This window comes from Chiloscyllium plagiosum, chromosome 7, assembly GCF_004010195.1.
Source record: "Chiloscyllium plagiosum isolate BGI_BamShark_2017 chromosome 7, ASM401019v2, whole genome shotgun sequence".
NCBI lineage: Eukaryota > Metazoa > Chordata > Chondrichthyes > Orectolobiformes > Hemiscylliidae > Chiloscyllium > Chiloscyllium plagiosum.
In genome coordinates, this window is record NC_057716.1 from 105,313,003 (window position 1) to 105,335,974 (window position 22,972).

At 43.7% G+C, this 22,972-nt stretch overlaps 1 protein-coding gene across 18 annotated transcripts in view; it reads left to right on the plus strand.

Moving 5' to 3' along the window:
- obsl1a (obscurin like cytoskeletal adaptor 1a) overlaps positions 1-22,972 on the plus strand; it is a 297,489-nt gene that overhangs the window by 91,349 nt on the left and 183,168 nt on the right. For 14 of the 18 annotated variants that reach the window (XM_043694326.1, XM_043694325.1, XM_043694327.1 and 11 more), the window contains 4 exons: positions 5,675-5,944; positions 7,880-8,149; positions 9,689-9,958; positions 18,531-18,800. In XM_043694326.1, coding sequence (XP_043550261.1) covers positions 5,675-5,944; positions 7,880-8,149; positions 9,689-9,958; positions 18,531-18,800 — 1,080 coding nt within the window. Of the gene's footprint in view, positions 1-5,674; positions 5,945-7,879; positions 8,150-9,688; positions 9,959-18,530; positions 18,801-21,421; positions 21,692-22,972 lie in introns of all 18 variants that reach the window. The other 4 variants (XM_043694341.1, XM_043694330.1, XM_043694329.1 and 1 more) reach the window with 4 other exon arrangements.

A 22,972-nucleotide genomic window follows, 5' to 3' on the forward strand; every position in this document is an offset into this window, starting at 1 on the left:
TCTTCAAGGCAGGCATCCTTGCAAGAGGATTCGCAGTAGGGTTAAAATCAGCTAGGTAAAAACAATGACTCTAGATGCTGGAAACCAGATTCTGGATTAGTGGTGCTGGAAAATCACAGCAGTTCAGGCAGCATCCGAGGAGCAGTAAAATCGACGTTTCGGATAAAAGCCCTTCATCAGGAATACAGGCAGAGTGCCTGAAGGGTGGAGAGATAAATGAGAGGAGGGTGGGGAGAAAGTAGCATAGAGTAGATTCTTGTAGAGAGAGGAGGAAAACTTCTCAGCTAGGGGATGTGATGGATGCTACAGTGGACAGCTGAAACTGACAACCGGAAGCGGCAGGGACAGGCCACTATAAATGCCGGAGGAAACACCACAGAAGCGCTTCACAGGAGGCTCTCAAGCACTGAGGATGTCACCTAGACAGGGGACGAAATGTTTGCAACAAAAACTTCCAGCTCGGCGAACAGAACCACAGCAGTCAAGTGTCTGATACCGAGAATGTATCCAATGTAATGAGGGGTACGTCAGGTTCCACGCAATTGATTGTGATAGGGGACTCTCTCATCAGAGGCACAGACAGACATTTCTACAGCCGGCAGTGAGAAATCAGAATGGTGTGTTGTGTCCCTGGTTCCAGGATCAAGGTTATCTCAGAAAGGGTGCAGACTGTTCTCAGAGGGGAGAGGGACCAGCAGGAGGTTGTTGTAACATTGGAACTAACAACATAGGAAGGGAAGAGGATGAGGTTCTGAAGGGAGAATATAGAAAGTTAGGCAGGAATTTAAAAAGGAGATCTTTGAGGATGGTAATATTTGGATAATTCCCGGTGCTACAAGTTACAGAGGATAGGAATAGGAGGAGAGAACAGTGAATGTGTAGCTGAGGAGCTGGTGCAGGGGAAAAGCATTAACATTTTTGGATCATTGAATCTCTTCTGGGGCAGAGTGACCTGTACGAGAAGGATGGATTGCACCTGAATTGGAAGTGGACTAATATACTGGCAGGAAGATTTGCTAGAGATGCTCAGTAGGATTTAAACTAGTAAGATGGGAGAGTTGGGACCCAGGGAGATAGTGAGGAAAGAGATCAATCTGAGACTGGTACAGTTGGGAAAAGAAGCGAGTCAAACAGTTAGGGCAGGCAGGGACAAAGCAGAGAGCAAGGTAGGACTAATAAATTAAACTGCATTTATTTCAATGCAAGAGGCCTAACAGAGAAGGCAGATGAACTGAAGGCATGGTTAGGAACATGGGACTGGGATATCATAGCAAGTACAGAATTGTGGCTCAGGGATGGACAGGACTCGCAGATTAATATTCCAGGATACAAATGCTACAGGAAGGGTAGAAAAGGAGGCAAGAGAGGAGGGGGAGTGGCGTTTTTGGTAAGGGATAGCATTATAGCTGTACTGAGGGAGGATAGTCCCAGAAATACATCCAGGGAAGTTATTTGGCTTGAACTGACAATAAGAAAGGGATGATCACCTTATTGGAATTCTAGTATAGACCCCCGAATAGTCAGAGGGAAATTGAGAAACAAATTTGTAAGGAGATCTCAGTTATCTGTAAGAATAATATGGTGGTTCTGGTAGGGGATTTTAACTTTCCAAACAGACTGGGACTACCACAGTGTTAAGGAGTTTAGGTGGAGAGGAATTTGTTAAGCATGTACCTGAATGTGCCTACTAGAGAAGGTGCAAAACTTGACCTATTCTTGGGAAATAAAGTGGGACAGATGACTGAGGTTTCAATGAGGGAGGACTTTGGGTCCAGCGACCATAATACTGTTAGTTTTAAAATATTAATGGAAAAAGGTAGACTGGATCTGAAAGTTGAAGTACTAAATTGGAGGAAAGCCAATTTTGAGAGTAATAGGCAAGAACTTTGAAAAGTTGATTGGGGACAGATGTTCACAGGTAACGGGACGGCTGGAAAATAGGAAGCCTTCAGAAATGAGATAATGAGAGTCCAGAGACAGTATATTCCTGTCAGGGTGAAAGGCAAGGCTGGTAGGTGTAGGGAATGTTGGAAGACTAGAGAAATTGAGGTTTTGGTTAAGAAAAAGAAGGAAGCATATGTCAGGCATAGACAGCAGAGATCGAGTGAATCCGTAGAAGAGTATAAAGTCAGTAGCAGTATACTGAAGAGGGAAATCATGAGGGCAAAAAAGGGATATGACATAGCTTTGAGAGAAAGTGAGGGCTGCAGATGCTGGAGATCAGAGCTGAAAATGTGTTGCTGGAAAAGCGCAGCAGGTCAGGCAGCATCCAAGGAACAGGAGAATCGACGTTTTGGGCATAAGCCCTTCTTCGCTTTGGCAAATAGAGTTAAGGAGAACCCAAAGGGTCTTTACAGATACATTAAGGACAAAAGCGTAACTAGGGAAAGAATAGGGCCCCATAAAGATCAGCAAGGCAGCCTGTATGTGGAGCACAAGAGAAGGGGAGATACGAAATGAGTATTTTACATCAGTGTTCACTGTGGAGAAGGACGTGGAAGATATGGGGAAATAGATGGTGACATCTTGAAAAATGTCCATGTTACTGGATATCTTAAAACTCATAAAGATGGATAAATTCTCAGGATCTGATCAGACGTACCCTAGAACTCTGTGGGAAGCTAGGGAAGTGATTGCTGGGATATTTGTAACATATTTGTATAGTCACAGGTGAGGTGCCGGAAGACTGGAGGTTGGCTAACTTGATGCAACTATTTCAAGAAAGGTGGTCAGGAAAAGCCACGGAACTACAGACCCATGACCCTGACATCCATGGTGGATACGTTTTTGAGAGAATCCAGAGGGACTGGATTTGCATGTATTTGGAAAGGCAAGGACTGATTAGGGATATTCAACATGGCTTTGTGCATGGGAAATCATGTCTCACAAACTTGATTGAATTTTTTGCAGAGGTAATGAAGAGAACTGATGAGGGCAGAGCAGTGGATGTGATCTATCTGGACTTCAGTAATGTGTTCAACATGTAGACTGGTTAGCGAGGTTAGGTCACATGGAATACAGAGAGAACCTAGCTATTTGGATACATACAGATACAAAACCATGGCTCCAAGGTAGAAGACAGAAGGTGGTGGTGGATGAATGTTTTTCAGACTGGAAACCTGTGACCAGTGCTGTGCCACAAGGATCAATGCTGGGTCCACTGCTAACATCAGTTACATAAATGGTTTGGATGTGAACATGGGAGATATAGTTAGTAAGTTTGCAGATGGCATCGGAAGTGGAGATGTAGTGAACAGCAAAGACGGTTACCTCAGAGTACAATGGGATCTTGATCAGATAGGCCAATGGGCTGAGGAGTGGCAGATGGAGTTTAATTTAGATAAATGTGAGATGTTGCATTTTGGAAAGGCAAATCAGAGCAGGACTTATACATTTAGTGGTAAGGCCCTGGGAAGCATTGCTGAACAAAGAGACCTTGGAATCCAGGTTCATAGTCCCTTGAAAGTGGAGTAGCAGGAAGAGAGGATAGTGAAGGAGGCATTTGGTATTCTTTCCTTTATTGGTCAGGTCATTGAGTATAGATTAGATTCCCTATAGTATGGAAACAGGCCCTTTGGCCCAACAAGTCCACATTAACCCTCTGAAGAGTAACCCACCCAGACCAATTCCCCTACCCTACATTTACCCCTGACTATTGCACCGAACACAATTTAGCATTGCCAATGCACCTAACCTGCACATTGTTAGATTGTGGGAGGAAACTGGAACACTCAGAGGAAACCCACGCAAACACGGGGAGAACGTGCAAACTCCACACAGACAGTTGCCCGAGGCCAGAATTGAACCCAGGTTCCTGGCGCTGTGAGGCAGCAGTGCTAACCATTGAGCCACTGTGCCGCCCTTAAGAGTTGGGAGGTCATGTTGCGACTGTGTTGGACATTGGTTAATACTCCTTTGGAATATACTGTGCAATTTTGTCCTCCCTTCTATCGGAAGGATATTGTAAGTCTCTTCTGAACCCTTTCAAGATTCACAAAGATCTTGCTCGGGTTGGAGGGTTTGAGCTATATGGAGAGGCTGAATAGGCTGGTGCCTGTTTTCCCTAGAGCGTTCGAGGCTGAGGAGTGACCTTATAGAGGTTTATAAAATCTTGAAGGTCATGGATAGGGTAAATCTCTGAGGTATTTTCCCCAGAGTGGGGGAATCCAGACCTAGAGGGCTTAAGTTTAGGGTGAGAGAAGTAAAATTTAAAAAGGACCTAAGGGGCAACCTTTTCACGCAGAAGGTGGTGCATGTACGGAATGAGCTGCCAAAGGAAGTGGTGGAAACTGGTAAAGTTACAACATTTAAAAGGCGTCTGAATGGGTATATGAATCGGAAGAGTTTAGAGGGATATGGGCCAAGTGCTGGCAAATGGGACTAGATTATCCTAGGATATCTGGTCAGCATAGACAAGTTGGTCCGAAGGGTCTGTTTCCATGATGTACATCTCTATTCCACTATCTCCTCTAAACTTTACCCCTCTCACCTTAAACTAAGGCCCCTTGGATTTGATATTTTCATTTTAGCTCAAGACTCTTGACTATCCACCCTATACATGCCTCTCATAGTTTTATATTTTACTACCTGGATCAGGTTGTCCCTCAGCCCTCAACCCTCTTGCGAAGATAATCCAAGTTTGGCGAACCTCTTCTTATAGCTAATATGTTCCAACCCAGGCAACATCCTGTTAACCCTCTTCTGCTTCCTCTCCTACGTTCCACATCCTTCCTGTAGTGTGGTGTCCACACTGCACAGAATATAAATGTGTTTTATGTAACTGCAACATGACTTGCCAACATCTATACTCACTGGTGTGATTGATGAATGCAAGCATGCCATTCATCTTCTTTACCTTGTGCATGAATTGCAGAGGGTTGTTTGGAGGTGCATCTCTATGACTTTATGAATGGCCACATTGTGAGCCATAACAATTCAGTGGTCCTTCACAGTAGATTCAAATGTTAAAGCATGAGGGCTGGTGGCACAGATTAGGTTTGTTCAGAAATATTTTCTAATCAACTTGTTCTGGGATGTTGTTACATACCTCTGGAGTAGGTGGCAATTTAAGCTAGGCCCCTGGCTCAAAGTTAGGGCAGTACCAATATTGTACAAAAAGAGTGAGGAGTGATTTGATTCAGGTCCTTCAATTAATAAAAGATGTTGACAGGATCAATAGAAAAACTATTTCCTCTGATGTTTTAATGGGGTATGGTGCAGTTGTATGGGGGTGAAGTCCAGACAGGGATTCAAAGGGCAGGCTGTTCATGGGCAATGCCAAAAGATGAGATTGGGGGGGGGGTGGGGGGGACGATGCTTGAAGCTCAAGCTCTGATCAGTCATGCGTCTTATTAAATGGTATAATGGGCTTGGAGGGACCAAATGGCCTCCTTCTTTGTTAAACGCGCAACTGATTCAGTACTGTTCTTCAGGCCATACAAACCTGAGGTCCCACCAAGTCTGGGTGTGCAATCCCAGAGTGAGCAGTACTCTCTTCTGTCTGTGTTTCTCCATCTCATGCTTTCTCTACCTCCTTTCTCACTCCCTCTACCAGTCACATCTTGCTGTCTCTCGTTTTGTTTTTCTCTCCTTGTTGCACAGTACTCCTTTTGCTCTTCTTCTATATTTTTCTTGATTTTCTTAATTTTTCTTTCTCTCTCTGTGTTGGACCCAGAGCCTCCAGTGAGAATTGTCAACAGTTCCTCTTCGCTGTTGAGTGTACTGACTGGGGGTGAAATTGTCCTCTCGTGTGAGGTCTCACAGCCCAAGGCAGAAGTGAGATGGTACAAGGATGGAGTGGAGGTGGAGCAGAGTGAGAGATCCATGATGGAGGTGGACAGAGGGTACAGGAAGTTGACCATTTGCCCAGCTGCTCTGGGGGACCAAGGAACGTATGTGTGCAAAGCAGTTGACATCTCAGCGAAGTTTGAAGTGACTGTGTCTGGTGAGTCCTCAGTCAAGCCGCACTTGAACCATTGACATTCTTTCATGTGGTGTGGAGAGCACAGCTTTCATTCAGAGTTATAACAGAAGACACAGAGAAATCCCAGCAGGATCTCTGGATAAGTTGTCATGCTCCCAGATATCCTGCCTTGTTACAGAGGCAGAGTGAGAGCATTTATTAATTTTTGGCTTCAAGGGTACTAAATGCATGGTCAGTAGTGGAATGGTTGGAGGGGGGAAACGGGAATGATTGAAATCAAGAATAGTCAAAAGGCAAAAATAGGTGGAGCTCAAAGATCCCAGAGAATTCAAAGTTTATGAGAAGATTTGTAGCTCGGGTGCTCATTGTTGTGGTTCTGTTCGCCGAGCTGGGAATTTGTGTTGCAGATGTTTCGTCCCCTGTATGGGTGATATCCTCAGTGCTTGGGAGCCTCTGGCCACTGGAGCGGACAGCTGGAACTGACAACTGGAAGCAGCAGAAACAAATCACTATAAATGCCAGAGGAAACATCACAGAAGCACTTCACAGGAGGCTCCCAAGCACTGAGGACGTCACCTAGACAGGGGACGAAACGTCTGCAACACAAATTCCCAGCTCGGTGAACAGAACCACAACATCCTAGAGAATCTGGTTTAGTATTAGAAACTTGTCAGCCAGGTTTCTTCAATTTACAAAAAAACATGTATTGTAAATAAAGCTTACTCAAACAACTCATGCAGAGAATATTAACAAAGAAATGTTCGGACTCTGCAAATTTCAATATGATTTATATTAAATTTAGGATGGTAGAATATGAAGCATCTTTGAGTGGCAGAATCCACGGTTGAACAGCACCACTGAACATATCAGATAGCAAACATGTCCGAGACTTGATCTCTTAGCAACTCCTCTGGACGTTAATGATGATGTGGGTCACTCATTCACATCGAAGCTTCACAAAAGATTCCATTTCTTCTTTTTTGACGATTAAGCCTTGAAACCTCTACCATGATTGCTGATGTTCACTAAATTCCACCTTGTTCTCTTGGTCTGCACTCTCTTGATGTCTAGAAACTACACTCCAGCACTTAAATCCAGACACAGTAAGCTTCACTGACCCAGTACTGCCTGAGTTTATTTTTAAGCTCTAATGTGGTTTAGTTGCACAGGTAGAAAGTTCCCTTCATCCTCACAGCTCTTCTGAACCCTTAGTGACACAGGGCTCCTCAGAGCTCCCTCTACTCCTAGGACTTTTCTGCAGCCTGGATTCCAACAACCAGCTGTCTGCTATTTCCTAGAAGTTGTCCATTCATTCTATCATCACAGCTATTTAACTGCTCTTGACTTGCCATGAAATCCCCAACTATAGGGGGATTTCAGTATGGAGCAAAAAACTTTTCAGTAGTTCCTCAACGTCTTTCCACATTAAGATTGAATATGTTTCTGTCTTCTTCGCCAACTAAATGTGATCCAGTAACTACTTTATAGTATTTTGGTGTGATCTATTGAAAACATTGCAATGGGAATATTCTTTATCCTGTAATTTCAACAAAATTATATCTGCCCTGTACCAACTTTCTTTTCATCTTTTTCATTTTCTTTCATTCTCTGAATCACTTTCTCTCTCACTCTTTCATATTATGTTTTTCTTTTTCTAATTCTGGTTCTGTCTTTTTCTATCTCTTTATCCTTATTTCTCTTTTTTCTATTTCTTTGTGCCATTATGATTTTTTAATTTCATATTCTTCTGCATGCCTCTCTTCCTCCTCTGTCTATCTCCCTATCTTCCTCTTCCTCTGCTTTTTTCTGTATATTGCCCTGCTCTCTAACAATCATTTTCCTCTTTGAATTTCTTTGTCACTCCTCCTCACACTCCCTTCCTTTATATTTTAGCTAATTTCCCTCACTCTTCTCTCTCACTCCTCTCTCTTTCTCTCATCTCTGTGTTGGATCTAGATCCTCCAGTGAGAATTGTCGACAGCACCTCTCCGGCATTGAATGTACTGACCGGGAGTGAGCTTGTTCTTTTGTGCAAGGTCTCGCAGCCTGAGGCAGAGGTGAGATGGTACAAGGATGGAGTGGAGGTGGAGCACAGTGAGAGGGCCATAATGGAGGTGGACGGAAGATGTAGGAGGCTGACAATCCACCCTGCTACTATGGGGGACCAAGGAACATATTTATGCGACGCAGTTGATGTCTCAGCCAAGTTTGAAGTGACTGTGTCTGGTGAGTCCCCAGTCAAGCCGCACTCTCTAACTCTTGACATCGTTCCCTTTGGTGGGGAGGGCACTGCGTTCATTCAAAGTTACAACAGGGAGAAATCACAACAGGATCTCAGGGATAGATTGTCATATTATCAGATGTCATGCCTTGATATAGAAGCCGAATGAGAAAGTTGTTCAATTCCTTACTTCAAGGTAACTGAAGACATGGCCAGCAATGGGGGAGAGGTGGGATTTGTTAGTTAATTAAATCAGGAACAGTTACGTTTGGCCTACCTAATCTTTTTCTTTTCATAATTTCCTGTCAACCATCTGTAAGGCACAAGTCAAGATTGTGATAGAATATACGTGCCTGGATGGGTGCAGCTCCAACAGCACTTAAAAAGCTTAACACCATCCAGGATAAAGCCGCCTGCTTGAATGGCAACACATCCACAAGCAACCACTCAACACTCAGTTGCAACAGTATGTATCATTTAAAAGCAATGCCGAATTTTCCAAAATACCCTTAGACAGCACCTTCCAAACCTATGACCAATACCATATCGAAGAACAAGGGCAGTAGATGGGAACACCACCATCTGCAAGTTTCCGTCCAAGTCACTCACTATCCTCACTTGGAAATATATTGCCATTCCTTCACTGTTGATGGGTCAAAATCCTTCCATTAGGGCATTCTGGGTCTGCTTACATCACATGGACTTTAAGAAAGCAGCTTACCAACATCGTCTAAAGGGCAACTAGGTCTGCCAACTATGCCCATGTCCCCAACTGAATAAAGAACAACCTAGAGAAGCTTTTACAGTTCCATTTTATGTCTCTTGCTAGTTTGCAATCATAATCATTTGCCATTTTTTTAAAAAACAGCTTTTTGCCCTCCTTTGCTGAGATTATCAATTCTCCAGATTCATATAACCTCACATTGCTGCCAGGGAAAGAATGGTTTGAGTTGCTAAGGAATGGAGTTTAGAGAGGCGACCAAAACAGTGGCTTCAATTTCCCTGCTGTTTAACTATCTGAAGTTTCCAAAATAGCCAATAGTGGAGGAATTGAGACTGATGTAATGAATTAGAGCTGGGTGTTTACAGTGCACAGGTGAAAACTGACACTACCCCTTAGGATTTAAGATTTTTTGTGTTGCACATGATATTGTTCCTGTCCCTGTAAACACCAAGCCACTAGTTCAATTTGAGCTGTGTGATAGGGTCACTATTACTGTAATACCTTCCTTCTTATCTTTCTGTTTGTAATTCATTCCAAATTCTGCTGCACCTGTCCAATTCATTTCTCTCCCTCTCTTTCACATTCATATTTCCTGCTGTATTTTAATATTTCCGTATCTCACTATTTTATGTTCTGGCTCCAAGCCTCCCTTCCTCCTCAAGTTTTTCTCTGCTTTTCCTATGTCTCTTCACCCCACTAACATTCAACCACTTGCTTTCCATTGCTTTCATTGACCCTTCGCCTTGCATCCTTTCATTTCTCTCCTTCTCTGTCTTCTTTTTCCTCATTCTCTCTCTCTGTCTCTGTGTGTTGGATTCAGAACCTCCGGTGAGAATCATCACCAGTTCCTCTCCAGTATTGAGCGTACTGACCGGGAGTAAAATTTTCCTCTCGTGTGAGCTCTCTCAGCCCCAAGGAGAGGTGAGATGGCACAAGGATGGGGTGGAAGTGGAGCAAAGTGAGAGATCCACAATGGAGGTGAATGGAACGTGCAGGAGGCTGACCATCTGCCCAGCGGTGATGGACGACCAAGGAATATATATGTGCGATGCAGTTGATGACTTGGCCAAGTTTGAAGTGACTGTGTCCGGTGAGTCCTAAGGTACAAACAATGACTGCAGATGCTGGAAACCAGATTCTGGATTAGTGGTGCTGGAAGAGCACAGCAGTTCAGGCAGCATCTGAGGAGCAGTAAAATCGGCGTTTCGGAAATGTCGATTTTACTGCTCCTTGGATACTGCCTGAACTGCTGTGCTCTGGTTTCCAGCATCTGCAGTCATTGTTTTACCTAGTTGATTTTAACCCTACTGCGAATCCTCTTGCAAGGATGCCTGCCTTGAAGAAGTTTTCCTCCCTGTATTTACGGTGAGTCGTAAGTCAAGCCACATTCGAATCATTGACATTGTTCTCTCTGGTGGGATGAGGTGCACTGCTGTCAAAGAACAAAGATCTGTCTAGCATAGTAACAGGCCATTCGGTCCACCAAAACTGTGCCGCCATGTAACACCTTTCTAAACTAAAAACCTCTTGCCTCTATGCAGTCTGTATCCTTCTATTCATTCCTTTTCATGCATCTGTCGAGATACCATTTAAATTTTGCTATTGTATCTGCCTCCATCGTCCTTTCTGGCAGCGAATTCCATGCATTTAATACTGTTTGTGTAAAAAAACTGCCTCTCCTATCTCATAAACTTTCCCATTGTTTTCCTTAAATCTGTGTCCTCTTGTAATCGACATTTCTACCATTAGAAAAAGACTCTGACTCTCCCTTCTATCTATGCCACTCATAATTTTGGAACTACTATTGCTCCTCAACCTCAGATGTTCAAGTGAAAAAAACTGCTTCAGAGTTACAACAGGATACACAGAAAAGTTCTGACAGGATCTCAGGGATGGGTTGGCACACTCCCAGATTTGTTTGAGGCGGAGTGAGAAAGCTAGTCACTTTCTGGCATTAACGAAATTGAAGGAATGGGCAGCAGTGTGGCAGAGGGGTGAGTCATTTAAATCAGGAATGGTCAAGAAGCACTAGGAGATCCCAAAGGGTGATGAGGTTGGAATGGATTACAGTTATAGTAAGGGGAGAGGAAATGGAGGGATTTAAAAACAAGGATGAGAATTTGTAAACCATGGTAGGGCTCTGGGGAGTGTTGTCGAACAAAGGGACCTAGAGATGCAGGTGCATAGTTCTTTGAAAGTAAAGTTGCAGGTATACATGTTTGCCTTCATTGGTCAGTGAATTGAGTATAGGGTTTAGGATATCATGATGTGGCTGTGCAGGACATTGGTTAGACCATTTATAGAAGATGGTGTTCACATTTGGTCTCCTTGCTATAGGAAAGATTCACAAAGATATTGCCAGGATTGGAGGATGACCTATAGAGAAAGGCTGAATAAGCTGGGGCTTTTTTCCGTGGAGTGTTGGAGGCCGAGGTTTATAAAATCATGAGCGGCATGGATAGGGTGAATAGCCAGGGTCTTTCCCCCAGGGTAGGGGGAGTCCAAAACTAGAGGGCATTGGTTTAACATAAGAGGGGAAAGATTTAAAAGGATCTAAGGAGCAATGTTTTCATGCAGTTGATGGTATGTGTATGGAATGAGCTGCCAGAGAAAGTGGTGGAAATGGATAAAATTATGTCATTTAAAAGGCATCTGGATGGATACATGAATAGGAAGCATATAGATGGATATGAACCAAACGTTGGCATTTGACAAGGTGCCACACAGAAAGCTGGTGCATAAGGTGAAGGTGCACAGCATTACAGGTAATGTATTAGTAAGGATAGAGGATTGTTAAACTAACAAAGCAAAAAGTGGGAATATGTGGGTGTTTTTCTGGTTGAAGATCAGTGGCTAATGGTGTATTTCAGAGATCAGTGTTGGGACTGCAATTGTTTACAATTGATTTGTAGTTGAGGACCTAGTGTAGTGTGTCAAAGTTTGCAGATGACACTAAGATGAGTGGTAGAGCAAAGTATACAGAGGATATTGAAAGTCTTTAGAGGAATACAGAAGGGAGAGGCGATGGCCCAATGTGTATTATCGTTTGACTATCAATCCCGCGACATAGATCATGTTCTCGGGACCTGGGTTAAAATCCTGCCATGGCAGATCATGTAATTCAACTTTAAAAATCTGGAATTAAGTATCTAATGATGAAGATTGTTGAGGAAAACCCATCTTGGTCACAAATGTGCTTTAGGGAAGGAAACTGCCATCCTACCTACTTGTGACTCCAGACCCACAGGAATGTGGTTGACTCGTAACTGCCCTCTGGACAGTTAAGGATGGGTAGTAAATACTGTCCCACTCAGTGATGCCCAGATTCTATGAATGAATTTTAAAATACACCGTGTTAGGAACTTCTATTGAGCAGCGTGACAGGGTTGCTGTTAAGATAAAACAAACCAGAGGTGGCATACCATGGACAGGGATTGTTCAAGGCATTATGGAGACATTGGAAATGGGTCATGGACGTATTCTCTATTCCATGTTTTCAACAATGTTATATTTGCCCTATATTATTTCCAAGGTAAATATAACTCACCCTCTTTTTCACTCTCTTTCAATCTCTGCATCACTTTCACATTATGATCTTCTCTCTCATTTATTTCTTCATTTTACTTTCACGCTCTCTTCCTTCAATCTCTTTCTCTGATCCTTTCTTCTGTTATATTTTTACATTTCCCTTCCTTTCTACTTCATGATCTTTGTCCATACCTCTTGTCTATTCCCTACTTCACTGTTTCTCTGAGACACATCACACCCTTGCTCCACTTGACTCTCCTTTACACTCCCTTTTTTCTTACTTTTATGTAATTTGCTTTGCTCTCTTTCTCTCTGTCACTCTGTGTTGCATCTGGACCCCCTCGTGAAAATCGTCCACAGTACGTCTCTGGTTTTGAGTGTATTAACCGGGAGTGAGGTTGTCCTCTTGTGAGCTTTCACAACCTGAGGCAGAAGTGAGATGGTACAAAGATGGGGTGGGGGTGGAACAGAGTGAGAGGTCCACGATGGAGGTGGACAGAGGGTGCAGGAGGCTGACTATCAGTCTGACTGTAATGGGGGACCAAGGGACATATATGTGTGTGATTCAGTTGATGACTTGGCCAAGATTGAAGGGACCATGTCTGGGGAGTTCTCCGTAAAACTGCACTCGAAACATTGATATTATTCCCTTTGGTGGGGAGGCAGAGGACATTGCTGTCATGGTATGGTAGAGGAACAGGCCCTTCAATCCACCAAGACTTCATCAACACATGATGCCTTTATAAACTAAAAATCTTTGGCCTCTGTGTTGGCATTTTTAAAAATTCACTTATTGGATGTGGGCATCACTGGCTGGCAGATTTATTGTGCATCCCTAGTTGCTGTTGAGAAGCTGGTGGTGAGCTGCATTCTTGAACTGCTGCAGTCCACATCTGTTTGTTGACCCACAATGCCCAAAGGGAGGGAATTCCAGGATTTTGACCTGGTAGTACTGAAGGAATGGTGTTATATTTTCAAATCAGGATGGTGAGTGTCTTGATGGGGAACTTGCAGGTGGTGATGTTCCCATGAATCTGCTGCACTTGTACATCTGGATGGAAGTGGTTGTGGGTTTGGAAGATGCTGTCTAAGGATCTTTTTACACACTGTTGCTAGTGAATATTGTAGTTGGATGGAGTGGATGTTTGCGAATGTAGTGCAAGTCAAGTGGACAGTTTTGCCCTTATCGGTGTCAAGCTTCTTGAGTGTTGATCAAGCTGCACCCATCCAGGCAAGTGGGTTTTATTTCATCACACTACTGACTTCTTCCTGTAGTTGGTGATGGGCTTTGGGGTGTCCGAAGGTGAGTTACTCCCTGCAGATCTACCTTCTGACCTGCTCTTGCAGTCATTGTGTTTATGTGGCAAGTCCAGTTGAGATCCTGGCCAATGGTAACCCACCCAGGATGTTGATAATGGGGGATTCAGTGATGGTAACACCATTGAATGTCAACGGGTGGTCGTTAGATTGTCTGTTATTAGAGATAGTCATTGCTTGAATTTTTATGGTGTGAATGTTACTTGCCACTAGATATTGCCACAAGTCTAGATATTGTCCAGATTTTGATGCATTTGAACATGGACTACTTCAGCATCTGAGGAGTCACAAATAATGCTGAACATTATGCAAATATTGGCAACAATCCCCACTTCTGACCTTATGATGGAGGAGGGGTTATTGATGAAACAACTGAAAATGTGTGGGCCTTGGACACTATCCTGGGGAACTCCTGAAGACATGTTCTGGAACCATGATGACTAACCTCCAGCAACGACAACCATCTTCCAATATACCAGCTACAACTCCAACCAGTGGAGAGTTTGCCCTGATAACCATTGATTTCAGTTTTGCTAGGGTTCCTTGATGCCACACTTAGAGTCATAGAGATGTACAGCATGGAAACAGACCCTTCGGTCCAACCCGTCCATGCCGACCAGATATCCCAACCCAATCTAGTCCCACCTACCAGCACCCAGCCCATATCCCTCCAAACCCTTCCTATTCACATACCCATCCAAATGCCTCTTAAATGTTGCAATTGTACAGCCTCCACCACATCCTCTGGCAGCTCATTCCATACACGTACCACCCTCTGCGTGAAAACGTCTCTTTTATATCTTTCCCCTCTCACCCTAAACCTTTTGCCCTCTAGTTCTGGACTCCCCGACCCCAGGGAAAAGACTTTGCCTATTTATCCTATCCATGCCCCTCATAATTTTGTAAACTTGGTCGAATGCAGCCTTGATATCAAGGACTGTCACTCTCACTTCCCCTCTGGAATTCAGCTCTGTTGTCCATGTGTAAACCAAGGCTGTAATGAGGTCAGGAGCTGACTAACCTAGGCAGAACTCCAATTGAGCATAACTGAGTAGGTTATTGCTGATCAGGTGCTGCTTGATATCATTTTGATGACGCCGTTCATCGCTTTACTCATGATCAAGACGAGACTGATGTATTGGTAATTGGCCTGCTTGGATTTGTTCTGTTTTTTGAGGACTTCCCATACATGAGCAATTTTCCACAATGGTAGATGGCAGTGTTGTAACTGTACTGGAACAGCTTGACTAGGGGACTGAAAAGTTCTGGAACATAGGTTTTCAGTACTGTTGCTGGAATGTTGTCAGGGCCCATAGCCTTTATAGTATCTAGTGCCTCTAACCATTTCTTGATATCACATGGAGTGAATCAAATTTACTGTAGACTGGTATCTGTATTTCTGGGTATCCTAGGAGGAGGCTGTGATGGATCATCGGGTTCTGGATCAGTGGTGCTGGAAGAGCACAGCAATTCAGGCAGCATCCGAGGACAGGCAAAATCGACGTTTCGGGCAAAAGCCCTTCATCAGGAATAAAGGCAGAGAGCCTGAAGCGTGGAGAGATAAGCTAGAGGAGGGTGGGGGTGGGGAGAGAGTAGCATAGAGTACAATAGGTGAAATGACCTGGGAGTTGCAGTGGGAGAGAGACTCCCTGAGATTCTTGTAGAGAGAGGAGGAAAACTTCTTCAAGGCAGGCATCCTTGCAAGAACCTTGCCACTTTTATCTGAAGTTTGCTGTGAATGCAGCAGCCTTATCTTTTGCACCTGTATGTTGTTGTGCTCTTCCATCATTTAAAATCGGCAGATTTGTGGACCCTCCTCCACAAATTTGTCCACTACTATTGATGACTGGATGCCGCATGACTCCAAATCATATACCTGATCATTTGGGTTTGGGATTGCTTAGCTGTGTCTATCAATTGTATGTTGTTTAGCATACAGGTAGTCCTGTTTGACCTGTATCCCTCTGTTCCCTGTCCTTTCATGTATCTATCAAGATGCCACTTAAATGTTGCTATTGTATCTATTTCTCCCACCTCTTCTGACAGGTGCTTGCGAATGCACTAACACCCCATGTGAAAGCATTTGCCCTTACATCTCCTTGAAACTTTCCCCCTTTTACCATAAACCTATGTCCCCTAATAATTAACAGTTCTCCCTGGAAAAAAAACCCAGCTATCCCTTCTATCTATGCCTCTCATAATTTTGTAACCTTCTAACAGGTCGCCTCTTAGTTTCAAGTGAAAAAAATTCATTCAGAGTTACAACAGGAGACACAGAAATCATGACAGGATCTCAGGGAAGGGTTGTCACACTCACAAATGTCACACTTTTTGCAGAGTTGGACAATAAGTCTGCTCACTTTCAAAAAGATTTGGGAATTCAAATTCAGGATTCTTGCAAGGTAAACTTGCAGGTTGAATCAGTAGTTAGGAAGGCAAGTGCAATGATGGCATTTGTTTTGAGAGGACTTGAATATAAAAGCAGGGATGTACTTCTAAGGCTCTATAATGCTCTGGTCAGACTACATTTGGAATATTGTCTGCAGTTTTGGGCCCCATTTCTCAGGAAGGATGTACTGGAGCGTTTTCAGAGAAGGTTCATGAAAATGATCCAAGGAATGAAAAGCTTAACCTATGTGGAACGTTTGAGGACTCTGGCTTTATACTTGTTGGTGTTTAGAAGGATGAGGGGGGATCTAATTGAAACATACGGAAAACTGAATGGCCTGGAAAGAGTAGATGTTGGGAACATGTTTCCATTCATAAGAGAGACTAGGACCCAAGGATATAACCTTAAAGTAAAGGGAAGGCCTTTTAGAATGGAGATAAGGAGAAATGTCTTCAGCCAGAGAGTGGTGAATCTATGGAATTCATTGCCACAGAAGGCTGTGGAGGCCAGGTTATTGAATATATTTAAGACTGAGTTAGATAGGTTCTTGACTACCAAGGGGATCAAAGGTTATAGGAAGAAAGTGGGAGAATGGGGTTGAGAAAGTTATCAGCCATAAATTATTAGTTGAGCAGACTCAATGGGCTGAATGGCCTAATTTATGCTCCTATGACTTATGGTCTTATGGTTTCTGAGGAAATTGAAGGCATGGTAAGCAGTGAGGCTAGGATGATTGAAATCAAGAGCATCAATAGATAAGAATAGAAAGAGCTCAGAAATCCTGAAGGATGGTGACGTTTGAGAAGATTACAGAGATAGGGATGACCTAATTTGTCCTCTTCGTTACTTCAAAGAACTCAATCAAGTTTGTGAGACATGATTTCCCTTGCATAAAGCCATGTTGACTATCCCTAATCAGTCCTTGCCTTGCCAAATGCATTTAAATCCTGTCCTTCCGGATTCACTCCAACAACTTGCCCACTACCAATGTCAGGCTCACTAGTCTATAGTTTCCTGGCTTTTCCTTACCACCTTTCTTAAATCGTGGCTTCAAGTTAGCCAACCTCCATTTTTCCGGCACCTCACTAGTGACTATCGGTGATACAAATATCTTGGCAAGGGGCCTGCAATTACTTCCCTAGCAGCCCACAGAGTTCTAGACCCTGAGGATCTATCCACTTTTTTGCATTTTAAGACGTCCAGTAACATGGAGATTTTTCAAGCTGTCACCATCTGTTTCCCTACATTCTATATCTTCCATGACCTTCTCCACAGTAAACACTGATGCAAAATACTCATTTCGTACCTTCCCTGTCTCAATATAGGCTGCCTTGCTGATCTATTCTCTCCCTAGTTACTCCTTTGTCCTTAATGTCTTCATAGATTCCCTTTGGATTCTCCTTAACTCTATTTGCCAAAGCTATCTCATGTCCCTTTTTTGCCCTCCTGATTTCCTTCTTAAGCATACTCCTACGGGTTCTAGTATTAGACATTTCAACTCTGAGGAGGAGATTCAGACTGTCAGCCCTTTGCCTCTCATAATTTTATAAACTTCTATCAAGTCTCCCATCAGCTTCGTATGCTCCAGAGAAAACAACCCTTATTTTTCCAGGCACTCCTTATAGGTCAGACCTTCTAACCCAGTCGGCATCCATTTCTGGACATTCAAGGCATCAAAGGGTATGGGTGAAAGTGGGAATATGGCATTGAGCTAGAGGATCAGCCATAATTGTATGGCATGATGGAGTAGACATGAATGGGTGATGGCTTACTTCAGCTCTTAGTTTCCATGTCTCTCTCAATTGTGAATTGTCAAGCAATCTCTCAATCCCGGTTTTGGATATACCTCAATAAACCTCAAGGTTCCACATTCCTCTGGTATGGAGAATTTCAAAGATTTATCACAAGCTGAAGGAAGAACTGTCTCCTCATCATCATCTGAAATGGCGGGCCCCTTATCCTGCGAATAGAGCATTGTTGTATTTTTCACAACATCAGTGGCCCTGATGAAAGAAGAGCAGAAAAAAGCTTTGTATGTCAGAACAAAAGCATTCTTGTCCCTCTGAATGTCATATCCGTATCTCACCTTCTGCAGTGTGGTAGGGTCAGCCTTACAGTAACACAAACCAAAGAGAGCACTGGGGACAAGGACTCTTCACAACCAGCTTCTTTCTGCTCTTCCCCTCTCTGTCCAAATCACCAGTGCACCCTTGCTGTTTATGTTTCCTCCTTCCTTGTCCCTTCCTCCCAGTCTTGCTAATTTTCTCTTCCTTTCCCTCATTTTTGCTCTTTCACTTCCTCCCTTTGTTCCTCTTTATTTTACTCTCTCCATTTAGATCTTCCGCCCTCAATTTTTCCAATTTCTCTCCCTCCCCCTCTCTGTCATTGTCACTCACATACTTTCTCTCCCCTTTTGTGTTGTATCTAGAACCTCCGGTAAGAATCATCAACAGTTCGTCTCCAGTGTTGAGTGTACTGACTGGGGCTGAGGTTGTCCTGACGTGTGAGCTCTCTCGGCCCAAGGCCGAGGTGAGTTGGTACAAGGATGGGGTTGAAGTGAAGCAGAACGAGAACTGCAGGATGGAGGTGGATGGAAGACGCAGGAGACTGACCATCCGCCAGGTTACAGTGGGGGACGGAGGAATATATCTGTGTGATGCAATCAATGACGCGGCCAAGTTTGAAGTGACTGTGTCCGGTGAGTCCTAAGTGAAGCCACAGTTGAAGTATTGACATCGTTCTGTCTGGATGGGGGTCACTGCTGTCATTAAGATTTATAACAGTAGACACAGAACTGCCTTTATGATCTCAGGGATGTGTTTTCACGCATCCAGATGTTATGTCTTGTTGCAGAACCAAAACTGCCTTGGAATTGAGAAAATGCTTTATTGTCTGATATTTGTTGTGAGTTGGGGAAACACAGTTAGTCTTTAATTAGGATACCAGGATAAGATCTCACAGATATGGAGCAGGAGTAGGACATTTGACCTCTCAAGCCTTCCCTGACTTTCAATTAGATAATGATTGAATCTTTACCTTTAACCAACCTTGCAGGTTACTTAGGGCTCTTGTGGTGGCATTTCTAACTCAGACCTAGAAGATCCAGATTCTAATCCCAGTTGAAGCATGTCATGTCACACCTACGTCATTTTAATAGTAGTGGCCCAGAGCCTGCGTGTTTTGTTTTTAAGAATGAGTTAGATTTAGTTAGAACATGGTTGAAAAGTGTGGCGCTGGAAAAGCTCAGCAGGTCAGGCAGCATCTGAGGTGGAGGAGAATTGATTTTTGGGCGTAAGCCCTTCATCAGGAATGTGGGGAGAGGTGGGGGAGAAGGCCGAGAGATAAATAGGAGGGTTGGACTAGGACTGGGGTGAATGTAGCTGAGAAGGCAATAGATGGATGCAGGTGTGGGGGAGGGGGAGTGATGGCGAAAGTTCGGAGTGGAGTGTGGAGTGAACAGGTGGGAAGGAAGATGGACAGGTGGAACAGTTCAAGAGGGCAGTGCCGAGTTGGAGGATTGGGTCTGGGATGTGGTGGGGGCAGGAGAGATGAGAAAGCTGGTGAAATTGGCGTTGATGTCATGTGGTTAGAGGGTCCCAAGGCAGAAGATGAGAAGTTCTTCCTCCAGGTGTCAGGTGGCTAGGATTTAATGATGGAAGAAGCCCAAGACTTGCATGTCCTTGGAGGAGTGGGAGAAGGAGTTGAAGTGGTTGGCCACAGGGCAGTGGGGTTTTTGGTTCATGTATACCAGAGATGTTCGTTGAAAACATTCCGTGAGTTGGCATCCTGTCTACCCAATGTGGAGGAGCCCATATTGAGAGCAATGGACATAGTAAACATTTCGAACATGAAACAATACAGCACAGGAACCAGCCCTTTCGGCTCACAATATTGTGCCGAACATGGTGCCAAATTAAACAAATCCCTTTTGATTGCGCATGACCCATGTTCCTCCTTTCCTTGCTTATTCATGTACTTAACCACAAGCATCAAAACACACCTATTGTAACTGCCCCACCACTAACCCTAGCAGCGTGTTCCTGACATCTACTGCTCAGTGTAAAATTACTTGCCCCTCACACCTCATTTCTTATCTTAAGTGTATGTCCTCAAGTATTAGACATTTCAACTCGTGGAAAATTATTCTGACTGTTAACCCTTTCTAAGCCTCTCATTGTTTTGTAAACTTTAATCAGATCCCTCCCCTCAGCCTGCACTACTCCAGAGAAAATAACCCTAGTTTCTCTCGCCTCTCGCAATAGCTCATGCCCTCTAATTGAGGCAGCAGTCACTTCTCGATGTTCTAGGCATCAAAGGGTATGGGAAGAAAGTGGGAATATAGCATTGAGATAGAGGATCAGCCATAATTATATGTAATGACAGAGCAGCCTTGAAGCACTGAATGACTTCCTTCAGCTCTTAGTTTTTACATTTCCCTCAATTGTGAAGAGTCAAGCAATCTCTCTATACCAATCTTGAATATACCTCAATGAGTGAGGATCTACTTTCCTCTACTGTGGGGAATTCCAAACGTTTGTCATTTCCTGAGGGGAAGAAATGTCTCCTGATCATTGTCTGAAGTTGTTGGCTCCTAATCTTGAGTTTAGCCCATTGTTGTGGATGTATTTTTCACAATATCAGTGTCATATTTGAAGAAGACCAGAAAAAAATTCTTTGTGTGTCACAACAAGGTTAAAAATCACACAACAATTTATAGCAAAACTTTATAGTGCTTCAACTCTGTGTCTTACAATATTACTCTCCACAATCACCTGATGAAGGGGCAGTGCTCCGAAAACAAGTGCTTCCAAATAAACATATTGGACTATAATCTGGTGTGTGATTTTTAACATTGTACACCCTAGTCCAACACCGGCTTCTCCAAATCATTTATCAACAAGAGCATTCTTGTTCCTCTGAACACCACATGAATGTCTCACCTTGAACAGAGTGACCAGGTCACTATTACTGTAACACAAATCCAGGAGAGCACTGTGGACAGGGATTCTTCGCAATAAGTCTCTTTCTGCTTTTCCACTCTCTGTCCAAGTGTCCAACGCAGTCTCACTGTTTTATGTTCCGTCATTCCTCGACTCTTCCTCACAATCTCTCTTATTTTCTCTTCTTTTCCCACATTCTCTCACTTTTTTTCTCTTTTCTCCTCTATTTCACTCTCTCCATTTGTATCTTCCTTGCCCAAATCCTCCCACTGCTTTCTCTTTCTTTCTTTTTCTGTCTATCTCTCTCTCTCTCTCTCACACACACACACACACTCTTCCTCTTTGTCTCTCTCTCACTCTTTGTTTGTGTTGGATCCAGAGCCTCCTATAAGAATCATGAACCATTCCTCGCCGGTGTTGAGTGTACTGACCGGGAGCGAGATTGTCCTGTCATGTGAACTCTCACGGCCAGAGGCCACGGTGAGATGGTACAAGGATGGGGTCGAGATGGCCCAGACCAAGAGGTCCACAATGGAAGTAAACAGAGGCTACAGGAGGCTGACTATCCGCCAGGTTACACTGGGGGACCGAGGGATGTACCTGTGTGACGCAATTGACGACTCAGTCAAGTTTGAAGTGACCGTGTCTGGTAAGTCATAAGTCAAGCCACATTCGAACCATTGACGTTGTTCCCTCTGGGTCGGAATGAAGGGAGGGGTCACTACTGTCATTCAGATTTACACCAGGAGACACAGAGAACTCCGTTCAGCGACTGAGGGGTGGGGTTTCATGCCCCCAGATGTCATGCCTTGTTGCAGAGTGAGAAGCACCTGGGAATTGAGAAAATCAATCATTGCTTGATGTTTGTTGTGAGCTGGGGAGACAGGCACTTAATATCAGGGTAAGATCGCAAGGATAAGGGGCTAGAGTATGACATTTGACTCCTCTAGCCCTACCCCAACTTTCAGTGAGATCTTGGCTGAACCTCTACCATTAGCCAACCTTCCTGGCCACTGAGGGCTCTTGTAGTGCAGTGGTGGCATCTCTACCTCAAAACTAGAAGACCTACATTCTAATTCCAGAGGGCTATGTCAGAAACATCCAAGCAGATTGATTCATGTTGTAAATGTATGCATCTAAATAATTCTTAAAACCAAAACACAGGCTCTGATTTGGTAGCATTGAAATGACAACAGAACACTGATCAGGACAACACAGGAACTGGCTCTTTGGCCCACAATGTTGTGCCGAGCATTTTGCCAAATTAAACGAATCCCTTCTGCCTGCCCATGGTCCATATTTGTCCATTCCTTTCTTGTTCATGTACTTATCTAAAAACTCCTTACCTGCCCCTATTGTATCTGCCTCCATCACCACCCCTGGTAGGGTGTTCCAGGCATCTACCATTCTCTGTGTAAAAGCACTTGCCCCTCACATCTCCTTTGAACTTTCACCCTCTTTTGTTCAATGCACAGGGTCTAATATTAGACGTTTTAATTCTAGGAAGAAGATTAAGACTGTCAGCTGTTTGCCCCTCATAATTATCTAAACTTGTATCAGGTCTCCCTCTGCCCAGTCTGCTCGAGAGAGGTTTTCCAGCTGCTGTTTATAGCTCATACCTTCTTATCCAAGCAGCATGATTTTCTAGACGTTCAAGGCACTAAAGGGTACGGGGTGAAAGTGGAAATATGGCATTGAGCTAGAGGATCAGCCATAATTGAATAGCATGATGGAACAGACTTGAAGGGCTGATGGCTTACTTCAAAGAACAAAGAAAATTACAGCACATGAACAGGCCCTTCGGCCTTTCAAGCCTGTGCCGATCCTGATCCTCTATCTAAACCTGTCGCCTATTTTCTAAGTGTCTCTATCCCTCTGTTCCCTGCCCATTCATGTATCTGCCTAGATATGTGCTAAATGATGCTGTTGT